Here is a 22,761-nt window from a genome sequence, read left to right on the forward strand (position 1 = left end):
CAGAAAATCGCGCATGCAAAGTCTTGGCTACCTAAACCTTTTGTCGTTATGTTGATCTATGCCCACTGAGTGACAATATTAAGTAACAAACAAATCATCGTGTTAGAAAAAGACAAAAATGAATCAAACGACAAGATGCTAGGAACAGTAAGCTAGGGAAGAAGAAAAAAAGAACAAATACAGAACATTAGTTTCCCGTTTCATTTGGGCTCTGGTTGTTTTGGCCCTGTTTTCAGCCCAGTTTTTGGGGTTTTTTTTGGGGGTGGGGGGGTGGGGGGGGGGCTAGGGGGAGTCAATTTAGCGTATACTGCCTCAGTCTTTGTAAAGACTTCCAGCGTTGTGTCAAACCGATTTGTTTATGCTTTCTTTTATTTATGCTTTTTATCAAACGACTTATGTGGGTTTTTTCAGAGATACTGTAACAGATCTCTGTTTTTTTGCAGTTTTTGTTGGGCTCACCAAGACCAAGGTATGTACTGCGAGTGCGCAGAATCGATTGGATCTTCAATCCCGCATGCGTACACCTTTAGTCCCGTACGGAAACAGCAGCAGGTGCGTTTTTCCTTTCAGTTTGTAGTGGAACAAGTCGGTGCAAATGTACCCTGTCACTCTTTTAGTATTTGCGTGGTTGATTGTACACAAGTAGATTTGTATTTATAATTCTATAGATCTTCTCAAATTGCTGTAGAGTTGTAGATGCAACAATGGGAGGTTTTGGGATGCTTGTGTTGTGTTGCTTGAAGACTATGATATGTACCACGACCAAGGGCGGATCCAGGATCTTAAGGAAGGGGGGGCCCACCCATTTTTTTTGTTCAAGGAAGCAAAATGCTGCAATCTAGGGCCACCTAAGCTCAGAAACTGTCATTTAATCATCTCTCTCTCTCTCTCTCTCTCTCTCTCTCTCTCTCTCTCTCTCAGTCTCTCCCTCTCTCTCTCTCTCTCTCTCTCTCTCTCTCTCTCTCTCTTTAATTTTTTTAGTGTCTTATAATTGACCTTAGAACAGTAAATGACATGAGAAAGATAAAAGGCTTAAAGAAACATGTCAAAAAGCTTAACATACACTTTGGAAGGGAAATGTACATATTATTACATATAAACAGATGTAATCTTTGGGAACTGAAAGGGTACTGATTATCATCAAGTTTAGTTTTGTTTTTGCTACTACAACCCTTTTATTGTACTTTTTTTAAGGCGGGGAGCATATAGTATGTTCTTTTTGTAATCAAATCAAATTCTGAACTTCGATCACTAACATAGACCGACACATTACCAATTGAAACCTTTATAACCAAAAAATACAATAACCCCTGTTATTTATTTATATGTGTCGCGAACCTAACTCTAATTTATACACTGACACACACAAATATCTATTAGCGTGTCATATCTGTATAAATGCACCTAGTTGCTACAATAATGAATTATTTATGTTAATACCCTAAATCGTTGGCATTGAAATTAAAATTTAAAAAGTCCACGTCATCTTATTTATCTGGACAGAATTAGCAATTGTTGTTATCAACGATACCCATTTTACACAAAATGATGTTAGAGAGAAATAAATTATGCATTATCGCCCAGGTAAACTCTCTATGTCTTGATGCATTCATCTTATTTCTTACAATGTTCAGGGTTTTGATACAATTTGTTGGCTCAGGTTGCACCAGATCGGTCATTTATCCTTGTTTTGATCCAAATTTGTCTTCTTTAATGTACTTTTTGGAAGGTGTATTAGGGGAAGTTTCTTGGCTCAGATTGCTCCATTTTCCTTGTTTTTATCAACATTATCCAGGATGGAGGGGGGGGGCCGGACCCGGACCCCCCTACTGAGGAGGTTTGAACGCTTTGCGCTCAACTAAACGCTTCGCGTTTTTGAATTGTCCCAAAAATACGCTTGGAAATTACCCCCCCTTAAAAATGATGTGATCTGCCCCTGTCTTGGCTTGTGTTGGAGCAGATCATTCCTTTCATTGACCCTAAGGCCCCCCCCAAAAAAATAGGTGTGGTTAAGGTAACATAGCCAAAAAAAATAGGGTAGGAAGGTAGGCAATCACCCTTTTTTTGTTTTTACTTTTTTTTCTAATGTGTACAAATTAAACCTACTTGACAGGAAAATAAGTGTGTGACTCGAGCGCTTTTGCTTTCATTGCGTTTTCTGCACTCGGTTTTTTTTTGTTTTTGTTTTTTTGACAAATGTAAAGAAAGGTTATAGGGTCGGCCCCTAAAAATAGGGTAGGTCGCGTTACCGTAATCACACCTATTTTTTTTTTAGGCCTAATAGCAGTAGTGATGTTGTTCAACAGATGAAAACCAGAATGGAAGAACATGACGCATGGATGCAGAAAGCAATGGGTTACGCCCAAGAGGCGCTGTCAAATGGGGAAGTACCTGTAGGCTGTGTCTTGGTGTACCAAAACCAGGAGCTGGCAACAGGGGCTAACCGAGTCAACGAAACGAAAAACGCCACTAGCCACGCAGAGATGGTCGCCATTCAGAAAGTGATGCGATGGTGTGTGGAGCAGAATCGCAATCAGAAAGAAGTGTTCAGGGAAATAACGCTGTACGTCACCGTTGAACCTTGCATCATGTGTGCGGGAGCGTTACGACAAATGGGAGTCCCGCTGGTTGTGTATGGCTGCAGCAACGACCGGTTTGGCGGTTGTGGTTCCATTTTGAACATTGCCTCTGATTCTCTTCCTTCCCTAGGGCCTGGTTATGATGTCATCAAAGGAGTTCTGGCGGAAGAAGCTGTGCAGTTGTTGAAACAGTTCTACAAACATGAAAATCCCAATGCTCCTGATGACAAGAGAAAGATTAAACAAGCTTCTGCTGAATAGTCTGGCTGGTGCTTTGTGTTTTCTCATCATTAGAAATGGTGGACTTCTTTACATTTCTTTCATCAGAAATGATAGATTTTTTTATCACATTTTCATCAGAAATTATGGGACTTGCTTACAGTTACAGACCTGTTTACCCTTACGATTTTGGCGTAATTTATTACGATTTTCTGCAAAAAATACGCCATTCCGCTATCCGTGTCAAGACTACGATTTTCATAATAAAAAAAAAGTTAAAAAAAAAATATATATATTTTTTTTTTAATCAATTCACATGTTTGGCATTGTTTTTTTCAATGGCAAAATGGGGTGAAAAAGCACAGGACTGACCAGAGATCATGTCTGTCTGATGAGACGCTGGAGAGCCTTATTCTAGTGGTGAAGTCTCGCCCTCACTCATTCGGCAAGCGCAAGTACAGTAGAGAAGCGCTTGACACACTGAAAAAGGCCTACTACGAGCAAAAGAAAAAGAATCAGTGATGCATGTGCTTTTGATGTGATCTTCTTTGAAATTATGATGACTACAAAAACTGACTGATGTGTTCTGTTTGTGAATGATGGATAAATATATACATGTGCATGATTGCGTTTCGCAGACACAGTTGTCATGTGCGTTGTAATTGGCGACGAATGCTGGATGATTACTATTTTTGTGCCAGGATTACTATTTTTGGGGCTGAGCATTACTCCAAAACACTTATGGGGGTAAACAGGTCTGCAGTTACATTTTTTCATCATACTTTTTTTCTCATTCCTTTTTCTGTGGTCATATTCCCTTTTACCCGTACTGTATTATCACCCCAACTGTGGCTCAAACTGATGACTTATTTGTACAGCCTTGCTTTTTGGCTCACGTTTTCGCAGGCTTCTTTGAGGTCACAAGGCGCCATTCTATACTCCGTTTTTATAAACAATGAAACTGACTTTACTGAATGTGAAAAGTTGAAAGAAATCTTCAAGAACGGGCAGAAGCTGATATTTTGCTTATCATGATGTGAGTAGATTTGGAAAATAAATTCATTAAGCCATTGTGCTGTCCAAAGACAATGTTGAGTTCAGTACTGCCCAGAGCTCTGACACACCTGCAGCTGTCATGGAGTTATAGCAGATCAGTGACTTGTCAGAGAAAATGGAGGTGTACAGGTGTTTTCCTTGCACCTGACCAGAGCAGGTGTTCTACAGTGGTGTGCCAAAGGTGGAACAGTTCATCAGTTCAGGAAGCAGTACCAACAGGTAAAATCTTGCATTGCGTGGTTGATGTTGATATTGCATGTATGTCTGCGGTATCATGGGGTTATTTACCAACAAGTGCTGTGCATGTCATATTGTTTTGTGTTTTCTTCTATCTTATTAGACATTCACAAACAAGTTTTTATACATGTATGGCTGGTGGTGGTCTCATCAGTCATTTACAAACACACAAAATTCAGATTTTTCTGAGATATAATGCAAGAGTGGCCATGTGTTCGAAGGGCGTACTAAGCAGACTGTATTGAGCGCTATGGGAGGCATTGGGTTAAGAAGAAAAATATGTGTATCGTTCAACCATATGTAAAGTTTACACCTATTTTGCAGACCCCCAACCAGCAGGAGGTCGTCAGCGCCTGGTGATACTGGGCACAGGCTGGGGCAGCTACAGCGTACTGAAGTGCATCGACAAGAAGCAGTACGACGTTCTGGTCGTCAGTCCTCGCAATCACTTCCTCTTCACGCCTCTGCTGGCCAGTACTACTGTTGGAACGTTGGAGTTCAGGTAAATCTAAATTCTGTACATATTAAAATTGACAATACTTTATTCTTCTTTTTTTCTAAAAATAAATTGTGTCTGGAATATCAGCAAGAATTTTGTTTGGGTTTATTATCTGCTGTAATTTTTATTTAAGGGAAGAACAAAATGTCATATTGATTGGTAGAAAAACTCACTGCTGTCAGTGGATAGGCCTTTGATCGTTGTTTCCTGGTTGGCTGTGAATAGAATTGACATATCTGGTATTTAGCATATTTAAGACTTCTTTGGGGAATTATGTCTTATTAGCAAGTTACTTTTCAGCTGAAAGCATAATTCTTTACATCTGTTGTTTATTTCAGATCTATCATAGAGCCAATACGCAACACAGGGTTCAGAGACTCAGCTCATTTTCATTTGTCCTACGCTACTGACCTTGACCTTGTGAATAAATCACTGTCGGTGACCAGTGTGCTGCAGCCTACTCCGACGGCCGCACCTTTATCCTACAAGATCAGCTACGACAAACTGGTGATTGGGGTCGGTGCACTGAGCAGTACCTTTGGTGTGCCTGGCGTGGAAGAACACGCTTTCTTTTTGAAGGTAGGGATTGAAGTTTAGTGGAAGGTTCATTGAATGGAATACCCTGAGGATATGTGTTGTATTATTGATAATGTCATAAACATGTTTGATGGTGGTGACACTGTTTAAGTTCATGTTTGAAGCTTCCATTCTTTTTTTAAATGCTGGAAACTTTGTACAGTTATGTGCAGATACATTGAATTTATAAGTAAGACTCATGAACACACACAGAGTTGAGGATTTCTTACTGGTGGGGCTTTTTCAATGTAGCAGCTGTGTTCAAGTACTGTACTGTACTGCGGAGTAAATCAATAGGAATGTTAAACTTAATCTTGCAGCAAAGAGAATTACATATTTTTCCATAACAGATGGCTGACTCAGCTGAAAGGCATTTATAAGTTCTCCGTTATGCTAGTGCTGAAAGTATAGAGCATACATATAATTTGAAAGAACTAACAGGTATTTCGCTATTACTTTTATTTCAGGAAATCCATGATGCCAGGAGAATCCGCAACAGGATTTTGTCTAACTTTGAGTTGGCCCTGCAGCCTGGCATTGACAAGGAAGAGGCCGAACGTCTCCTGCATGTGGTGATTGTGGGGGGCGGTCCCACAGGGGTGGAGTTTGGGGCGGAGCTCTACGACTTCATCGAACAGGTGAGTGACAGCTGTGGTTGGCTTATGTGTGGCGAAAGTTGTGAGTGAAGTGTACAATGAGTGTGTTCCATGTAATGTTGAATATAACAGGGAAGAGAGTATGTCAAGGCCGATATTAACTCATTGTCTCCCAGGTACGGATATATCCGTACCCACTCATATGGCTCTATCTGACCAGGTACGGATATATCCGCTCAGACTGTTAGCTTCAGTCACTTCCTGTAACGTCGATCTAACGCCTGCATTCCAGCGTGTTGATACACAGTTACTACACAGTGACTACAATTCTGAGTGACCTGCTGCAGCACAGCTGGTCTCGGCTAAAAAAAACTTGGTCAACATAGGTGGGGTAGAAAGTGTTAATTAGGTGCCCCCAAAATGTGCGTATGCTGCTGGAATGGCGAGGTAAAAACGGTCATACACGTAAATATCCACTCATGAACGTGGGAGTTTCAGCCCATGAACGAAGAAGAAGAAGAATTGGGTGAAGTCGACTTCAGCAGGTCTACTTCACAAAGCTTTGGACTTTCCCTACCGCAAAGGAGAATTTAACCTCCAAAAAGTTAACCCTCATTGCTGAAGAATTAAATGTTCATTGGGGATTGCTTCTTACTTTTTACATTTAGTCAAGTTTTGACTAAATGTTTTAACGTAGAGGGGGGAATCGAGACGAGGGTGGTGGTGTATGTGCGTGTGTGTGTGTGTGTGTGTGTGTGTAGAGCGATTCAGACTAAAATACTGGACCGATCTTTATGAACTTTGACATGAGAGTTCCTGGGTATGAAATCCCCGAACGTTTTTTTCATTTTTTTTATAAATGTCTTTGATGACGTCATATCCGGCTTTTCGTGAAAGTTGAGGCGGCACTGTCACGCGCTCATTTTTCAACCAAATTGGTTGAAATTTTGGTCAAGTAATCTTCGACGAAGCCCGGACTTCGGTATTGCATTTCAGCTTGGTGGCTTAAATATTAATTAATGACTTTGGTCATTAAAAATCTGAAAATTGTAAAAAAAAATAAAAATTTATAAAACGATCCAAATTTACGTTCATCTTATTCTCCATCATTTTCTAATTCCAAAAACATATAAATATGTTATATTTGGATTAAAAATAAGCTCTGAAAATTAAATATATAAAAATTATTATCAAAATTAAATTGTCGAAATCAATTTAAAAACACTTTCATCTTATTCCTTGTCGGTTCCTGATTCCAAAAACATATAGATATGATATGTTTGGATCAAAAACACGCTCAGAAAGTTAAAACAAAGAGAGGTACAGAAAAGCGTGCTATCCTTCTTAGCGCAACTACTACCCCGCTCTTCTTGTCAATTTCACTGCCTTTGCCATGAGCGGTGGACTGACGATGCTACGAGTATACGGTCTTGCTAAAAAATGGCATTGCGTTCAGTTTCATTCTGTGAGTTCGACAGCTACTTGACTAAATGTTGTATTTTCGCCTTACGCGACTTGTTCATCTTTAGTTAAGATGAATGATGATGTCTTTTAAATGACAAGTAGAGTAGAAATTGCCAGGAATTGCGTAAAGAAGGTACGTTGAAAGTACTTATTAGAAAGGAGCTTGGATGGGGTAACTGACTTTCAACCCATTATTCTCTTTTAAATCAGTAATGTTCATGGTTGTGTGTTTGCAGGATGTAGCACGGCTCTACAAACAGCAGCGAGAGCAAGTACGTGTGACCTTGGTGGAATCCAATCAGATTCTGTCATCCTTCGATGACCGTCTTCGTGCATATGCTGAGAAAAAGATCACACAGAGGAAGCGCTTCTCTCTCAAGCAGTCGTCAGTTGTTGGTAAGGAAGTGTAAAAATCTGCATAACTTAATAATAATAATAATAATAATAATAATAAGGGTATTTATATGGCGTAAATCCTAAAATAGTCTAAGTGCCTTACAATCAATCTTAAATATAATAATCTTAATTACAGCAACAATACACTTGTGTCTTTGTCGTGTGAAAAAAAAAAAAAAAATTCCTGCGCTTAGAACTGTACCCACGGAATACGCGCGATATAAGCCTCATATTGATTGATTGATTGATTGATTGATTGATTGATTGATTGATTGATTGATCTGAGAAACAAAGGGAAGTAAGCGACATTTCCTCTCTCTCTGTCTATGTCTTTCTCTCTCTCTTTTATTCAAAATACCTTTTGTGATTTTTCAGCCATTTACTTTGAAGACGAATGACTTTTTCAAAGGTGACTGTCACTGAAGGACAGAGAATTGCTGTCTTGTGGTCTGGTAGTTTGATCTACTGGTCTGGCACCGCGTCACATCACTAATAACTTACAAATTCACACATCAGGATGTACCCTGTTGGTTTATTATTTTAGAGGTGACAGCGACTGAAGAAAAACTGCACTACAGTGGCACCCCCCCCCCCCCCCTTTTAAGACCTCAAAAAATCTGAGAAAATCGGGTCTTAAAAAGGAAGAAGTCTTAAAATGGGGGTAATTTTACAGACGTTATGAACAGAAAGTAGGAAAAAACTAGGTCTTAAAAAGGAGGGAGTCTTAAATTGGGGGGTCTTAAAAGTGGGGTTCCACTGTATCATGTGGCCTGATAGTCATCCTCTGGTCTGGCACTCAGAAACACTTCACCAAATGACTCGCACATCAGAATGTATTATGTTGACTGACTGTTTCAGAGGTGACAGCGACAGAAGTAAGACTGAAGGGCGGTGAAGTATTACCCTGTGGTCTGGTAGTCTGGTCTACGGGTCTGGCGCCGCACTATTTCACCAGGTCACTGGAGGTGGAGAAGAACGCCAGGGGGCAGGTCAGTTGTTAATGCCATTTTGTTAGGGAATCAATGAATCTTGTGTGGAAGAAAACTCGGTCACACAACAAGCCCTGAACAGCAGGTACAGTGGAACCTCCCTTTTAAGTCCTTGTTTTCTCAGACTCTACCCCCCGCGGGTTAGGGTGAAGAATTTACCCGATGCTCCCCAGCATGTCGTAAGAGGTGACTAACGGATTCTGTTTCTCCTTTTACCCTTGTTAAGTGTTTCTTGTATAGAATATGGTCAATGTTTGTGGGGATTTTGGTCAAGCAGTGTGTAAGAAATGTTGGGTCCTTTGTGCTGGAAACTTGCATCCTCCCAGTAAGGTCATATATTGTACTACGTTGCAGGCCCCTGGAGCAATTTTTTGATTGGTGCTTTTGTGAACAGGAGACAATTAACAAGTGGCTCTATCCCATCTCCCCCCTTCCCCCGTCGCGATATAACCTTGACCGGTTGAAAATGACGTTAAACACCAAATAAAGAAAGAATTAAATTACATATCTTATCCCGACTCACATCTAGCATTAACCTCTGGTTTAAGTGCCGGGACGCTGAACTACGCTTCACCCCTTAAGGGGAAGTAACCCTAAAAAAGAACAGCCTAGAACCCGTAAACTGGGTCACAGGTCAAGGCATACCGTCACGTGACTGAGCACGCGAGACCACCGCCGCCGTATTGGAATACTTCACTCTTTCCTCAGCGGTCCTAGCGCTAGGACGTTGTTCTCTCGAGCTACGCATTTTGGCTTTCAGCCAGCTGCCTGGTTGGCAGTTTATCTTCACCCCGGTTATTCTTCACGGTCTCTGCTTCTACGGCTGTATTGGTGAGATCGTTCTTTGTTTGTTTTACTTGAATTTTTGCCTTGTGTCCGTCAACTTTGTTGTTGTTGTTCTACTCTCTGTGAGTTGTTTTCAACATGGCGGACAAAGAGAAGAAAAAGCCTAATACTCGACAGTTAGTTGCTGATTCTTCCCCTGCTAGTAGTCAGATAAAGATAAACCCAAAAGGACAACGGTTACTCTTGTAAAACCGGCGTCTAATTTTTCGCTTTCGGTTGATATTGTTGTACCAGCAAGCCCTACCATGCCTGTTCTAAAAGAATCTATAACAGGAGTAGGGCTCGTTCGGCTAAGCCTAAGAAGAGTGATAAGCAAGATTTCTCTTCCCTTTTCTCTTCTTTCTCCTCGCATATGTATACCATGTTTTCTCAACAGCAGCAACTTGCCGCCGATCTACAGGCTACGCGAGATGATTTGCGTTCGCTGCCCAAGGGTGTTGGCGATGTTTCTTCACTTTCCCGCATCCGGTTGCTTCCTTTGGCCACAGTCACGTTAGCGGACTTGCGGGCGGGATAACTGGCGCACGCCAGCTTCGGAGAGATGGTCCCTCGGGACACTGTTGCTTCTGCACAGCAGGCACTCTCCTCAGGTACGTTGGGTTCGCCGGTAGCCAGGCTCTTTGGCGAAAGCGTTCCGCATAGACCGCAACTAGTAGCTCCCCCGCCTCATAGGTCAGGGAGTGAAAGTTCGACATACCTGGGGCAAACGACTCACACGAAGCGGAGCTCATGGGGTGTTGACGCGGGAATGCAATCGATGTTACATGGGTTCGCCGGTAGCCAGGCTCTTTGGCGAAAGCGTTCCGCATAGACCGCAACTAGTAGCTCCCCCGCCTCATAGGTCAGGGAGTGAAAGTTCGACATACCCGGGGCATACGACTCATACGAAGCGGAGCTCACGGGATGTTGACGCGGGAATGCAATCGATGTTACATTGATCTGGAGACCAAGGTGCACGCGGGCTGTCTATGACTTTCCCCGTCGGTGTACTTGCGTCACCACTTCCGCCTGGGCAGGAAGTTTGGCTCCATGCAGGCTCTGCACCGAAGTTCTACTTCCGGTTTGCAGTCAGCCTCGCTTCCGGTTGATCATGTCCAAGACTCGGCGAGTCACGCGGACTTTTCGACTCATACGGAAGTGGAGTCGGAGCTCGACGATCATCTCTCATTCTATGATGACGACGTTGAGTTCCAATTACCGTCAAAGCTGAAGCCAACCTTAGCTATTGCAGCACAGGTCGCTTACAATATGTTTCTGACGGCGTTGTTTCATAGGCTGGACTTGTCTTACCCCCACCATCAGCGGTGGGTGACTTCCGCCCAGCACCAACAGCAGCTGAAGGTTTTCAGTTCTCTGAGTCTTCTTTAGTTGCTTATGAGCTCTCTAATATTTTAGCAAGCTTTCCAGGCACGGCGAGCTCCCTGACTGTCGGCACGGTGCCTCTCCTCTCTGCTCATGGTCAGGCTCCAGTCGCTGCTAAGCCTTGGCTTGCCACTGTCCGACTTCCACAGGCTAGTGTATCTGCCCTTGCGCGCAGGTTTTCACTCAGCCGTCGGCCTCAGAACCTTATTGACACTTTTGCCCTACTGAGTGCAGCCCTTCCGGTCACGCCGTAGCTGTCCACTCTTAGGGAGGACTGTTACCGTCAAGACAGACCTTGTCTACACAGAAGGTTCTCTTATTGGGTTGGAAGAGACAGGCAGGTACCCTCTTGATCTTGCCTCTCTCTCTGAGACGCTCCTTTGGACACTCTCTCGTTATATTAGGTCTTCCCTGGATCCGTTTGAGTTCCGGAATGACACAAGTGTTAAAGACGTTTCGACCTTAGCTAAGGTCAACACTGAGCAGATGTCTGTCCCGGCACGCCGTTTCTCCCACGCCGTGTTTACACGAGGTCTCTCACTTCCGATTTCGCTTCGGCTGTTTGGGCGAGTGAAGGATCGTACGCATTAGCATCAGTTTGCACCACCACGGTGTTGCGGGTACTTCTGCACTGGAGTTTTTCGGCTACTTCTGGTTCGTCTTCCGGCGTTCCGGGTAATCGTAGCACTTTGTTCTTTCCTGTTCGCAACTTACGACATCAACCCTTTGGGGTTCTGGGTCGTTGGGGGCAGTGATGCCTTATATCTTACTTCCTGTTCAGCTTCGCCTGTCTCGGATGATAAGGTTTTGTACGTGATGGCATCTTTTATACAGCTTGCGTCGGTCCCCGCGTCTGACCTTTGGTCTTTCATCGATGAACAGACTAGTTCTGGTTTTTCGGCCAAACTCAGGGTTACTCTCGATTTGGCAGCAAAATTAATTCCAGGTTTTTTTCTTGAAGACACTTCGTCTTTTGAATCTTTTGACAGGTTGGCTTCCTGGTTTTCGGTATGCCGACCAGTAGTTGCTTTGATTTCTGTTTTTGGCTTTGTTACGTAGTCATTTGCATACAAGCAGACTGACCTACGGGCACTGAGGCTTTCAGCTATTTCGTTCATGCCACTCCAGGCTTTGGCCTTTGTGTTTCCCGCACGTTCGGTTGCTGTCGTTCAACCAGAATCGCGGCTTCCTCGTACTATCTCCATCTGCTCATGCATGGACTGGAGAGGATAACTTGTGGCCAGTTGGACTTATCGTTTTCTGTTTCGCTGAGCACACAGACCTCTTTTTTTCACGAAACTTTTTCGGATTACTACGAGTCTGATCAGCATTCTACTTAGGTAGAAAGCGGATGACAGACTTTGTTTGAGTAGATAGGCGGTCATTCACGACAGCTGTCGGCCTTTGAATGCACTTTTTTTTTGGCCTCTTTAGGAGGTCGTTCGGACTTTCTTTTAACTTCTTCTGTTTTGGCAAGAAGATTTAAATTCAGTTTGTGGGCAACAGGACTGCCGGTTTTGGCACTCTTGTTTAACTTACTCGACGGGTATTGACAATCCAGTTCATAGCCATGGTCTTTCTTTGGCTTTTTCTGTCACAACCCATGAGGGTTATGAGTCCTTGTCTTTCTTAGACTTGGACTCTTAACGCAGGAAGCAGGACTGCGTCATACACTCGGTCTTGCTTGGGTAGACACTCAAAGCAGGTCATGCACCAGTAGTAGCCTACTTTTGGCTAATCGTTTGGATCAAGCTGGATTCACAGCTTGGTTCTTTGGAGGTGTTTGTCCCTTATAGTTTAGGAACTTCAGGGACACTTATGCTCTATCTTGAGGGTTTTTTCCTCGCTAATGAGGGCTTGATATCCTGTACTCAGGTATCACCCGTTTATCGGGAGGAGATTGGTCACGTCTTTCTTGAGCTGACGTCTATCTCCTAGGCCTGGGGGGCTTCACGCCTTCCCGAGGTCTCACATACTTTCACATTATGTTTTGACGGTAGCCTACAGGGTTCGTCCTATTCAGTTTTGAGCGGACAGCCTTACGTACTGATCGTTCTGTGTTCGGCACAACGCGGCAAGCGCCCACTTTGACGCTTGCTCCCTTCCTTGTCGATTTAATTTTCATAGCTACTTGCTAGTGAGAATTAAGTTAAGACTTTTGCCGCTTTTGCTTAAGCCGCATTGGTTGTTGAGGAGCAATCTCGGTTCATTTTTTGATGAGAGGTTGCAGTCTCGCCGGTCTACAAATTATTTCTTTGTTTTCGGTTTTAAGACGTTCTTTCGACTCTTCTTTGTAAAGAGTCTAGTTTGTCAGATGGTTTTTTGCCTTGCATCTTTTCATTGAACAAGGGACAAGTGTTTGTCTCTGGTTCATTACGAACATTAGCGTCTACCTCATGGGACTATGGTGCTGTGGTTTACTCAAGCCATAATCCTTTAGTGCTTCACTCCTCGGAGGGTGTTTCTCTTGTGGTCATTTGGAACTCTTTGTTCTATTCAGGCGGGAGACGCCGCACAGGTTCGTTTTGTTTTACTCGCTCGCATCGGAAGACATGTCTTGTTGTCTTCCGAACTTTCACAGCTCTCTTTTGAGTTAGGACTGTCTGCCTGGTCTTGCTTATTGCAAGAGATTGTTCACTCTTTTCGTCAGCTACGATCAAGACAGGTCAGTGAGTTTGGCGCTCTTTTCGGCTTCTGGAAGACGTAACTCACGAATCTCTGTATCTGTCTGTTGTGTTACGCTGTACTTGTAGAACAAGTCATCCAGATGTCTGGCATTGTTGCAGCGAATCTTAAGGTTTTTCACTCGGCTGTTTCACTCAGGTCTCAACAGACTTTATGTGAAAGGGTTATTTATCTAATTTGACCTTATCTGGTGGTTTTTTTACTATCATTAGCAATCTATGGGTGGTTGAGACCAAAAAAAAAAAAACAAAAACAAAAACAAAAAAGTTCACGAGGATGCTAAGATGTTCCACGAACTTTTGTTGTTGGCGGAAGACGATGTTTCATTAGTCTGGAGAAACATCGTTCAGAACTAGACAAGTCATTTCTCTTTTTACGCCCAGCGTGAAAAGGGCCCTGTCTTCAAGCCTTTTGTCTTTCGTTTACGTACTTTTGGGTCTCACGCAAGATATTGGGTATTTTGGACATACTCATTCTTGCATGGCTCATTTTGGAGTGCCAGACCAGTTCTTTGGTTCTTTCGTTTTGGACGGATAGAGTCAAATTTGTGCAAGGAAGCACTGGCTAGATGGGCTTTCACACTCATTAAACAAGCTTATGAGTGTGGCAGTCAATGGGGGGGGAGCGTTCTGTCCTTCCTCTGAGTTCGCCTAGAACTCATGGGGCCTGAGCTTGGGCTCTTTTATTCAGCGGTTCTGCGATCAGGCAAATCTCGATCGGCCTCACATAGGTGTTTTGGACGTTGTTTTTTTAGGACGTCTTTCTTTATTACTTTTGGCGGGTTTTCTAATACCCGCTGGGACGGTAGTGGTTGCTTACCAGTCATGGTTGAAGCAGGCCGGTTTCTTACCAGAAATAAGTGAGTTTCACTGAGAATCTGTTTACTCGTCAGGAGGGGACCAACACCTTTCCGGCTTTGGTAGCCGCAGGGCAGGTTCTCTCCAACTTGTAGAGTGAGTTTCTTTCCCACCACCTACATTAGCAATCTGCTAGATGTGAGTCGGGATAAGATATGTAATTTAATCGAAAATTTTAAAAGTAAATTTTGATTTGATTAATATACTTACCCGACTCACATCGTTAATACCCTCCCGCCTACCCCGCTCTAATTTACCCTAAAAATGAATGTTTCGCTTCGTTTCGAGTGAAGTATTCCAATACGGCGGCGGTGGTCTCGCGTGCTCAGTCACGTGACGGTATGCCTTGACCTGTGACCCAGTTTACGGGTTCTAGGCTGTTCTTTTTTAGGGTTACTTCCCCTTAAGGGGTGAAGCGTAGTTCAGCGTCCCGGCACTTAAACCAGAGGTTAATGCTAGATGTGAGTCGGGTAAGTATATTAATCAAATCAAAATTTACTTTTAAAATTTTCGATTCTTAGACTTTCTGTTCATAACCTTTGTAAATCTACCTTTATTTTAAGACTCCCTCCCTTTTGAGACCTTAGACGAGTTGCCCAGAGCGGTTCGCCACGGGTCGCTCGCAGTACGAATGACAGAAAGCCGTTTCTTAGGGCATTGCAGGAAAGCGCTCGCGAAGCACTCGGCGAGCGGCTTTGGTATATGCTCGCCCACCGCGCGCCGCGTAATCCAAGATGGCGGCGGTGTTTACACTGCGATGCCGTGTAGCGTGTTGCAATCTTCTCGGCGTGGTTTTCGACGTAACCCGAGGGATCCACCGCTTTTTAAGGTTCAGGGACTACCCCAGCTAAATTTCCCATCATGTCACGATCTAGTGACATAGACCACCAAGAAAGTGTCACTCAGTGGGGTGCCTTCTCTTGGTCAATTGCGACTGAAAGCGCCTGTGCGTGAGTCGGGGCTACACGGCAGAGTTTTGCTGACAGCGCAGAGCACGGATTTTGTGGCGCACGGATTTTTCGGGGGTAATTCTGCTTTGCGAGGCAGAATTGTGGATAGCTGAACTTGATATGTGACAAGGTCAGTCACGTGTTATTGTCAAGGTTGTCTGTCTGAGACACGGTAACTTGGCACTTGACACTCAGCGGCAGAAGAAGAAGGATCGAATACGACGGTTTCTAGAGTATGATGGATTTCACCGAATAGAATATTCGGCACTCTAGGGGAACTTCAGCGAGTTATCACCTTCTCACTGCCACATGTTTTGCTGAGGACGAGTCGTCAAATCTTTCCTTCGTCGTGCGATGGTCTTCGCATAAGTATTCGACAAGGGGTTTCTGGATGTTGTTGTCACTGTTGACGAACAGAGGCCATTCCAGGGAGGAAGCGGGTTTTGCTTCCATGAGAGTGCTACATTCATAGGCTGTTTGAGCCTTTTCCTAACTTCTGTTCGGCTGCCTTCTGCGGGACCACGCTAACCAGCACACCGGCTAACCAGCGAACCGGCTAACCAGCTAACCAGCGAACCGGCTAACCAGCTAACCAGCGACTGGGTGCGGCGCCTGATGCCTCCACAGTTCCCTGCTTCGTCACCACGCTAACCAGCACTTCATTCGACGGAGCAGTTGTGGAGGCTAAAAAGACTAATTACAGGCCGTCCACCCAGTGGCCAAAGAAAGCTAAGTGCACCATGTCTTTGCACCCCGTTGACCACCGTTGTTATTTTTGCTATCTGTGATTATACTCGAGTAGTGACGACGTGACACCTGCATGAACTAGCACTTTTGGAGCAGAACAGTCGTATTTTCTTATCTTTACACGGGATCAGCGTGTTACTATAATTTTCTATATTCTAACTGGCATTTTGTCAGTGACCACGGGTTTTTTACGTTTTGTGAACGTAAAAGAACATATTTTGAGTGAAGTCTCGAGGGAGGTGGCGAGTTTTTACATAAACAGGCGTCTGAAACTTATACTTTTGTTGTCTCTATTAAATTGTGTGACTGCGAGAGTGGATCGTGGTGTGGTTAGTTAGTTAGTAGTAACTAACCGTTTCATAATCACCTTAAGTGATATATTGAAACGTGACACATCATAACTACGTTCTCTCTGACGATTTGACTGACGTTGTGAGCCCGTTGCATAGACCAATCCAGAGCGACTTTTCTCTGAGCGGGCAAATGTGATTCTGAGCAACGCATGGCTTGTTTTCTCAGACTCTCTGTTCATAACCTTTGTAAATCTACCTTAATTTTAAGACTCCGTCCCTTTTAAGACCTGATTGTCTCAGACTGTTGTAGGTCTTGAAAGGGGGGTTCCACTGTACCGTGATGAATTTCACATGCATAAAGGAGGCCAGAGAGGGTTCATTTACTGACCCCGATTTGCTAAAGAAAACAATTGTCATTCAGAGATTTAAAAATGAGAAATAGGAAAGTCGACGCGCCTTGAAAATCTTGACTGTCAAGATGAGTCTGGGTTTTTCTTCTTTCTGTTTTGTAACTTTCTCACTTAGCAGTCGTTTGTTGTTGAACAACAACATTTACGAGATGGGTCTGTTGTTGACAGATTGTGACAGACGGCCACTTGCAAGTGAAGAGTGACATAAGCAGTGATGCTTTTGCCATTGGGGATTGTGCTGACATTGAAGACACACCTCTGCCATGCACTGCACAGGTCTGGTGAACTTTTTTTCTTTTTCAAGAATTCTGTTGTAAATGAAGATTTTTTGAATTTTGAATTTCTGTTGCCAATTTACTAAGGTTTTCATGAAGGAGGTTTGTGTTTTTGTTTATGTTTGATGCTGCGTGTTCATGGTGAAAAGTGAACAAGTTTCCTCGCAAAACTTTTTCCTTTTTTTATGCAGTGTCACAATTATTTATGCTGATGCTATTTTGTCCGAAAAAATTCATTTCAAATTTTCAGTTGGTATGTAAAGGCAATACATTTTCTTTGCAAAAAGTTATAAAATTCTTTACGTCCTGTACATTTTTCTGACACATTATTTTCTTCCAGGTAGCAGAGCGACAGGGTCGTTACCTTGCAGACTTTCTGAACAAGGGTTGCCCGTCTGATCCTGAGCCGTTCCGCTTCAAGAACATGGGGATGTTGGCCTACATAGGGCGATACGAGGCGCTCACTGACACACCTGTTGCTCGTCTGCAAGGTAAGGAATACATTGTGACATTTTTGTGAGCGTTTGTACGTGCCTGTGTGTGTGTGCGATTGTGTTCCATCATTATGTTTAGCGATGATTTGTGATTGTAGTTGGTAACGATCGATTTATTTGAATGAGCATTGTGTACGTGATTGTGTTTTTATTTATTTGAAGATTCTTTAAATGTGTATTGTTGCTGTAATGAAGATTATTATCCCCGAGTACGCTAGTACAAGGGTCCAGCAGACTTTAATTGTGTGTCTGTCTGTCTGTGTGTCTCGACTAAACAGCTTATTGCTGAAAAACTACTGGGCGCAGTTCGTTCAAAAGTTGATACACTAACTTGATAATAGGTCCGATTGATCGTATTAAAACTTCATAATGTTACCTGGGACCTAAATGCGAAATAAATCACAAAAACGACTCTGAACGGCGGGCGGAATTCGCGGTGGGATAGAACTGCGGTTCGGCTCATAGAACGGTGCAAGGTCTCGGCCAACCAAGACTATGGCATACTTGTAGCAAAGCCGCCAAATGGTACCGTAAACCAAGAATAGTGACGTAATTACGTCACGGTCGAAAGTCTTTGACGTCAATGCCTCCCTGTAGTCTTTTTCTCTCGCGCGGTGTGTGTGTGTGTGTGTGTGTTCATTTTGTGCACATGTGTTAGTGTTACTGTGTGTGTGTGTGTGTGTGTGTGTGTGTGTGTGTGTGTGTGTGTGTGTGTGTGTGTGTGTGTGTGTGTGTGTGTGTGTGTGTGCATGAGTCTGTACTCGTGTGTGTGTGTGTGTGTGAGTGCGTGTGTGTGTGTGTGTAAGAAAGAAAGAGAGAGAGGGAGGGAGTGAGGGAGAGAGAGTGTGTGTGTGTGTGTGTGTGTGTGTGTGTGTGTGTGTGTGTGTGAATGTCTGAAGAGTACTCGGGTCCAGCGCGAGCGTTTTTTATAATGAAGATTGATTGTAAGGTGCTTTTTAGAACTATATTAGGATTTGCGCCATATAAATACATGTACCCTTATTATTATTATTATTATTATGAAGGAAGAAACTTTCCGTTTGCTGTCATATGTAAAGGTAGAGAATTGAAAATCGTAGTCTTTTCCAGTGAAAAACTGTTCGCCTTTAAATTACTTCCAACTCCTGGCCTGTGCGCAGAATTGAGAAGAATTAGATGTCTTGAATCAATCCATCTGCCTATCAGTCCATCCTTGGATGTATCAGTCTATGTGTTGATCTATATCTGTATGATCATTTTTCAGCCTTTCTTTCTTTATTTAGTTTTTTGTACATATCTTTCCCTTTGTCTATTGATCTATTTAACTGTCTTTTCCTTAGAGATGGTCTCAATATCTAGATTTTCAGTGGGAAAGACTTCAAGCCTGAACATCATGCGTTTGAAGAAATTGTCTATGATGTTTTTGAAGAGTAAAAGTTACTTTTCTGCTGCAGGTTTTCACTCCTGGTTGCTATGGCGATCAGCCTATTTGACGCGCCTTGGTAGCTGGCGACTGAGAATGCAAGTGCCTGTCGACTGGTTGAAGACTTTGATCTTTGGACGAGACATATCACGCTTTTAGTCAAATCAAACCAAAGTGCATTCTTTGTAACAGTGTGTGTAGCTGTGTTAGTATAGGAGTCAAGATAGACCAATTTCATTGATGTACCGTACTTTCCGGGTGACAAGGCGCTTCGTTATACAAGACGCACCCCCTTCTTTTTAAAAAAAATTGTAATCCAGTCACCCATTGGACCCAGGGGGCCGATAGGGCGCACCAAAATGACCCAGTTTTTGCCATGAGAGGTGGTTCCCCTGTCATATCTGAGAGAGGAAACACTTACTGCACCGGGGTCAGTGACCGGTCAGTGACCGACTTTAACTGAGTGAAAATATGTGTGCTCTGTGTGTGCGGCCAGATCAAAGGCATTGTGATAGCTGGGTGGCCTTGTTTATAGACACGACCTTCTTCCCAGGGGTCAATGACCCAGTTTTTGCCATGAGAGGTGGTTCCCCTGTCATATCTGAGAGAGGAAACACTTCCTGCACCGGGGTCAGACCGGTCAGTGACCGAGTTTAACAGAGTGGAAATCTGTGTGTGCGGCCAGATCAAAGGCAGGGCAGTACCTAGTAGCTGAAACATGCATTATCACAAGTTGTTTGACTGGTACTCAAGCGGTCTCTTTGATTTTTTTCGTATTTCATACACGGATTAGGCGCTTCGGTACATGTATTCTGGCAATTTTGTGTCAATGTGAAGACACTGATTGTTTTGTGTTCATGTAAAGATAGCAACTATTTATTAAATCATGATGTATTCATTTTGTGGAAATTAGTATCTACTGTGATTTCTTGTGATCGTTGATAATAATATACCTCAGTCAGTTCATTTGACAGAAATGATGATGTAACATTGCACAGACAGGGGTTTAACTATTGATTTGTAATCTAGTGTTTGATTGTCATGTACAGTAGTGTGGGTATTTGTATGAATCGTTTCAGTGAATCATGATTCAAGCAACAGGACAAGTGTGAATTTTTCTTGAGTTAGTCTTTCTTGGAAGGTGTCTACTCATTGAAGTGGTGTCACATCACAGATACTGCAAAGTTACCGGTGGCCTTGTTAGGACAGCCACATATCCTGTACAAACTAAAAGTAGGGTTGTTTTTTTTGTGGGCAGGGATGTAGCTCAGTTGGTAGCGTGCTGGATTTGTATCCAGTTGGCCGCTGTCAGCGTGAGTTCGTCCCCACGTTCGGCGAGAGATTTATTTCTCAGTCAACTTTGTGTGCAGACTCTCCTCGGTGTCCGAACACCCCCGTGTGTACACGCAAGCACAAGACCAAGTGCGCACGAAAAAGATCCTGTAATCCATGTCAGAGTTCGGTGGGTTATAGAAACACGAAAATACCCAGCATGCTTCCTCCGAAAGCGGCGTATGGCTGCCTAAATGGCGGGGTAAAAACGGTCATACACGTAAAAGTCGTGGGAGTTTCAGCCCATGAACGAACAAACAACAAACAGTTTTTTGTTAACTTGATTCTTGTTTATTTGGACAAGATGTCACTAAATTTCTTAATCCTGCTTTTTATATTTAGTCAAGTTTTGACTAAATATTTTAACATCGAGGGAGAATCGAAACGAGGGTCGTGGTGTATGTGCGTGTGTGTGTGTGTGCGTGTGTGTGTGCGTGTGTGTGTGTGTGTAGAGCGATTCAGACTAAACTACTGGACCGATCTTTATGAAATTTGACATGAGAGTTCCTGGGTATGAAATCCCCGAATGTTTTTTTCATTTTTTTGATAAATGTCTTTGATGACGTCATATCCGGCTTTTCGTGAAAGTTGAGGCGGCACTGTCACGCCCTCATTTTTCAACCAAATTGGTTGAAATTTTGGTCAAGTATTCTTCGACGAAGCCCGGGGTTCGGTATTGCATTTCAGCTTGGTGGCTTAAAAATTAATTAATGACTTTGGTCATTAAAAATCTGAAAATTGTAAAAAAAAATAAAAATTTATAAAACGATCCAAATTTACGTTTATCTTATTCTCCATCATTTGCTGATTCCAAAAACATATAAATATGTTATATTCGGATTAACAACAAGCTCTGAAAATTAAATATATAAAAATTATTATCAAAATTAAATTGTCCAAATCAATTTAAAAACACTTTCATCTTATTCCTTGTCGGTTCCTGATTCCAAAAACATATAGATATGATATGTTTGGATTAAAAACACGCTCAGAAAGTTAAAACAAAGAGAGGTACAGAAAAGCGTGCTATCCTTCTTAGCGCAACTACTACCCCGCTCTTCTTGTCAATTTCACTGCCTTTGCCATGAGCGGTGGACTGACGATGCTACGAGTATACGGTCTTGCTGAAAAATTACATTGCGTTCACTTTCATTCTGTGAGTTCCACAGCTACTTGACTAAATATTGTATTTTCGCCTTACGCGACTTGTTTTCTTCTGCATTCATGGGCTGCAACTCCTACATACACATGTTTTTGCATGAGTGAGCTTTTACGTGTATGACGTACCGTTCTCCCCCCGCCATTTAGGCAGTCATACTCGGTTTTTCGAGGGACTTGATCCTGCAGTAAATGATATGTGAAGTGTTATTGAGATGATTGTTACTGCTAGATCAGGGAAGCGCATTGTACAGGTGCAGGTGCTTTTTGTTTTGTTATTTAAATTTGTTTCCAATCTGTGATTGAAAGCACAAAGGTGCCAGTTTTCAGACTAAGTTTCGTCTCGGGTATGTGTTCGTCAAGCTTATTTATAATACAATGGAACCCCCCTTTTCAGACCTAAACAAATCTGAAAAAAGTAGGTCTTAAAAAGGAGGGAGTCCTGAAATGGGGGTAAATTTACAGAGGTTATGAACAGAAACTCTGAGAAAACAGGGTCTTAAAAAGGAGGTAGTCTAAAATCGAGAGTCTTAAAAGGGGGGGTTCCACTGTACCCACGCTTCAAGTCTTACGTCTTCTGCTTTAGACCTTTTTTTCCCAGAAAATTTGCGAAACAGGTTATTGTAATTTTGTTAATTGCTGTATGTTTACTGTTGTCTTTTCCATGAACAAGGTATTTTTGAACACATGGCATTAAGACTTACTGTTGCATTTTTTGATAGATTTTCTTCCTTTCTTTAGGATTTTGAAAATAAATATATAATTATGCATATCCTTTATTTCTTAAATCTGTAAGTGCTTCTGTCTGCAGCTGTGTGAGTGAAAGAGAGAGAGAGAGAGTGTGTGTGTTTATGTGTGTGTGTGTGTGTGTGAACATGATTATTTATGGATACACAAACACAGGAATTGGGCATCAGCGCTTTCAATGAGACTTGCTTTGAGCACCAACTAAAGGTACGGCAAATAGAGCACAGAAAAATAAAACAACCACTAAAAAACTAAAAAATGTTTTAAAACTACATGTATTTATTTACAGCTTCAAATATTTCCTACATTTTACATATAATAAATGTCTCTGAATTACCAACATGCGGACAAAATCTGATAGCAAAAAGGTGCCCCATGTTGATAAACAGTGTACTGGAATTCACTTGGGAATCAAAAACATTTTCCCAAAACAATAATACTTCAACAAAGTACATGAATAGTCAATTCAAGTCAAATGCTTTGCGTTAACTCTTAAGGGTTATCATTCACCAGTATTTGAGAAGATCAGCTGCAAGCTGATGTACTTACAAAATTAAAACTGTTGGCCAGACTAAGTTAATCATTCAACTTT

General features: G+C 42.6%; 3 protein-coding genes across 3 annotated transcripts in view; 2 read left to right on the plus strand and 1 right to left on the minus strand.

The window, feature by feature from the left end:
* The window catches only part of LOC138976059 (large ribosomal subunit protein eL6-like), a 137,435-nt gene that overhangs the window by 57,366 nt on the left and 57,308 nt on the right, over positions 1-22,761 (minus strand). The gene's annotated exons all lie outside the window — the stretch shown is intronic.
* LOC138976053 (probable NADH dehydrogenase) lies at positions 477-22,218 on the plus strand. The gene is made up of 10 exons (XM_070348855.1): positions 477-552; positions 3,705-4,073; positions 4,416-4,593; positions 4,929-5,169; positions 5,634-5,804; positions 7,463-7,622; positions 8,481-8,611; positions 16,930-17,037; positions 17,377-17,527; positions 18,964-22,218. The coding sequence occupies exons 2-10, from the start codon at positions 3,887-3,889 to the stop codon at positions 19,089-19,091; spliced, it is 1,455 nt and encodes a 484-aa protein (XP_070204956.1). The 5' UTR covers positions 477-552; positions 3,705-3,886; the 3' UTR covers positions 19,092-22,218.
* On the plus strand, positions 1,986-3,085 carry LOC138976055 (tRNA-specific adenosine deaminase 2-like). Its single transcript, XM_070348860.1, has one exon. The coding sequence runs from the start codon at positions 2,307-2,309 to the stop codon at positions 2,838-2,840; it is 534 nt and encodes a 177-aa protein (XP_070204961.1). The 5' UTR covers positions 1,986-2,306; the 3' UTR covers positions 2,841-3,085.

The sequence above is a fragment of the Littorina saxatilis genome, linkage group LG9 (genome assembly GCF_037325665.1).
Source record: "Littorina saxatilis isolate snail1 linkage group LG9, US_GU_Lsax_2.0, whole genome shotgun sequence".
NCBI classification, from domain to species: domain Eukaryota; kingdom Metazoa; phylum Mollusca; class Gastropoda; order Littorinimorpha; family Littorinidae; genus Littorina; species Littorina saxatilis.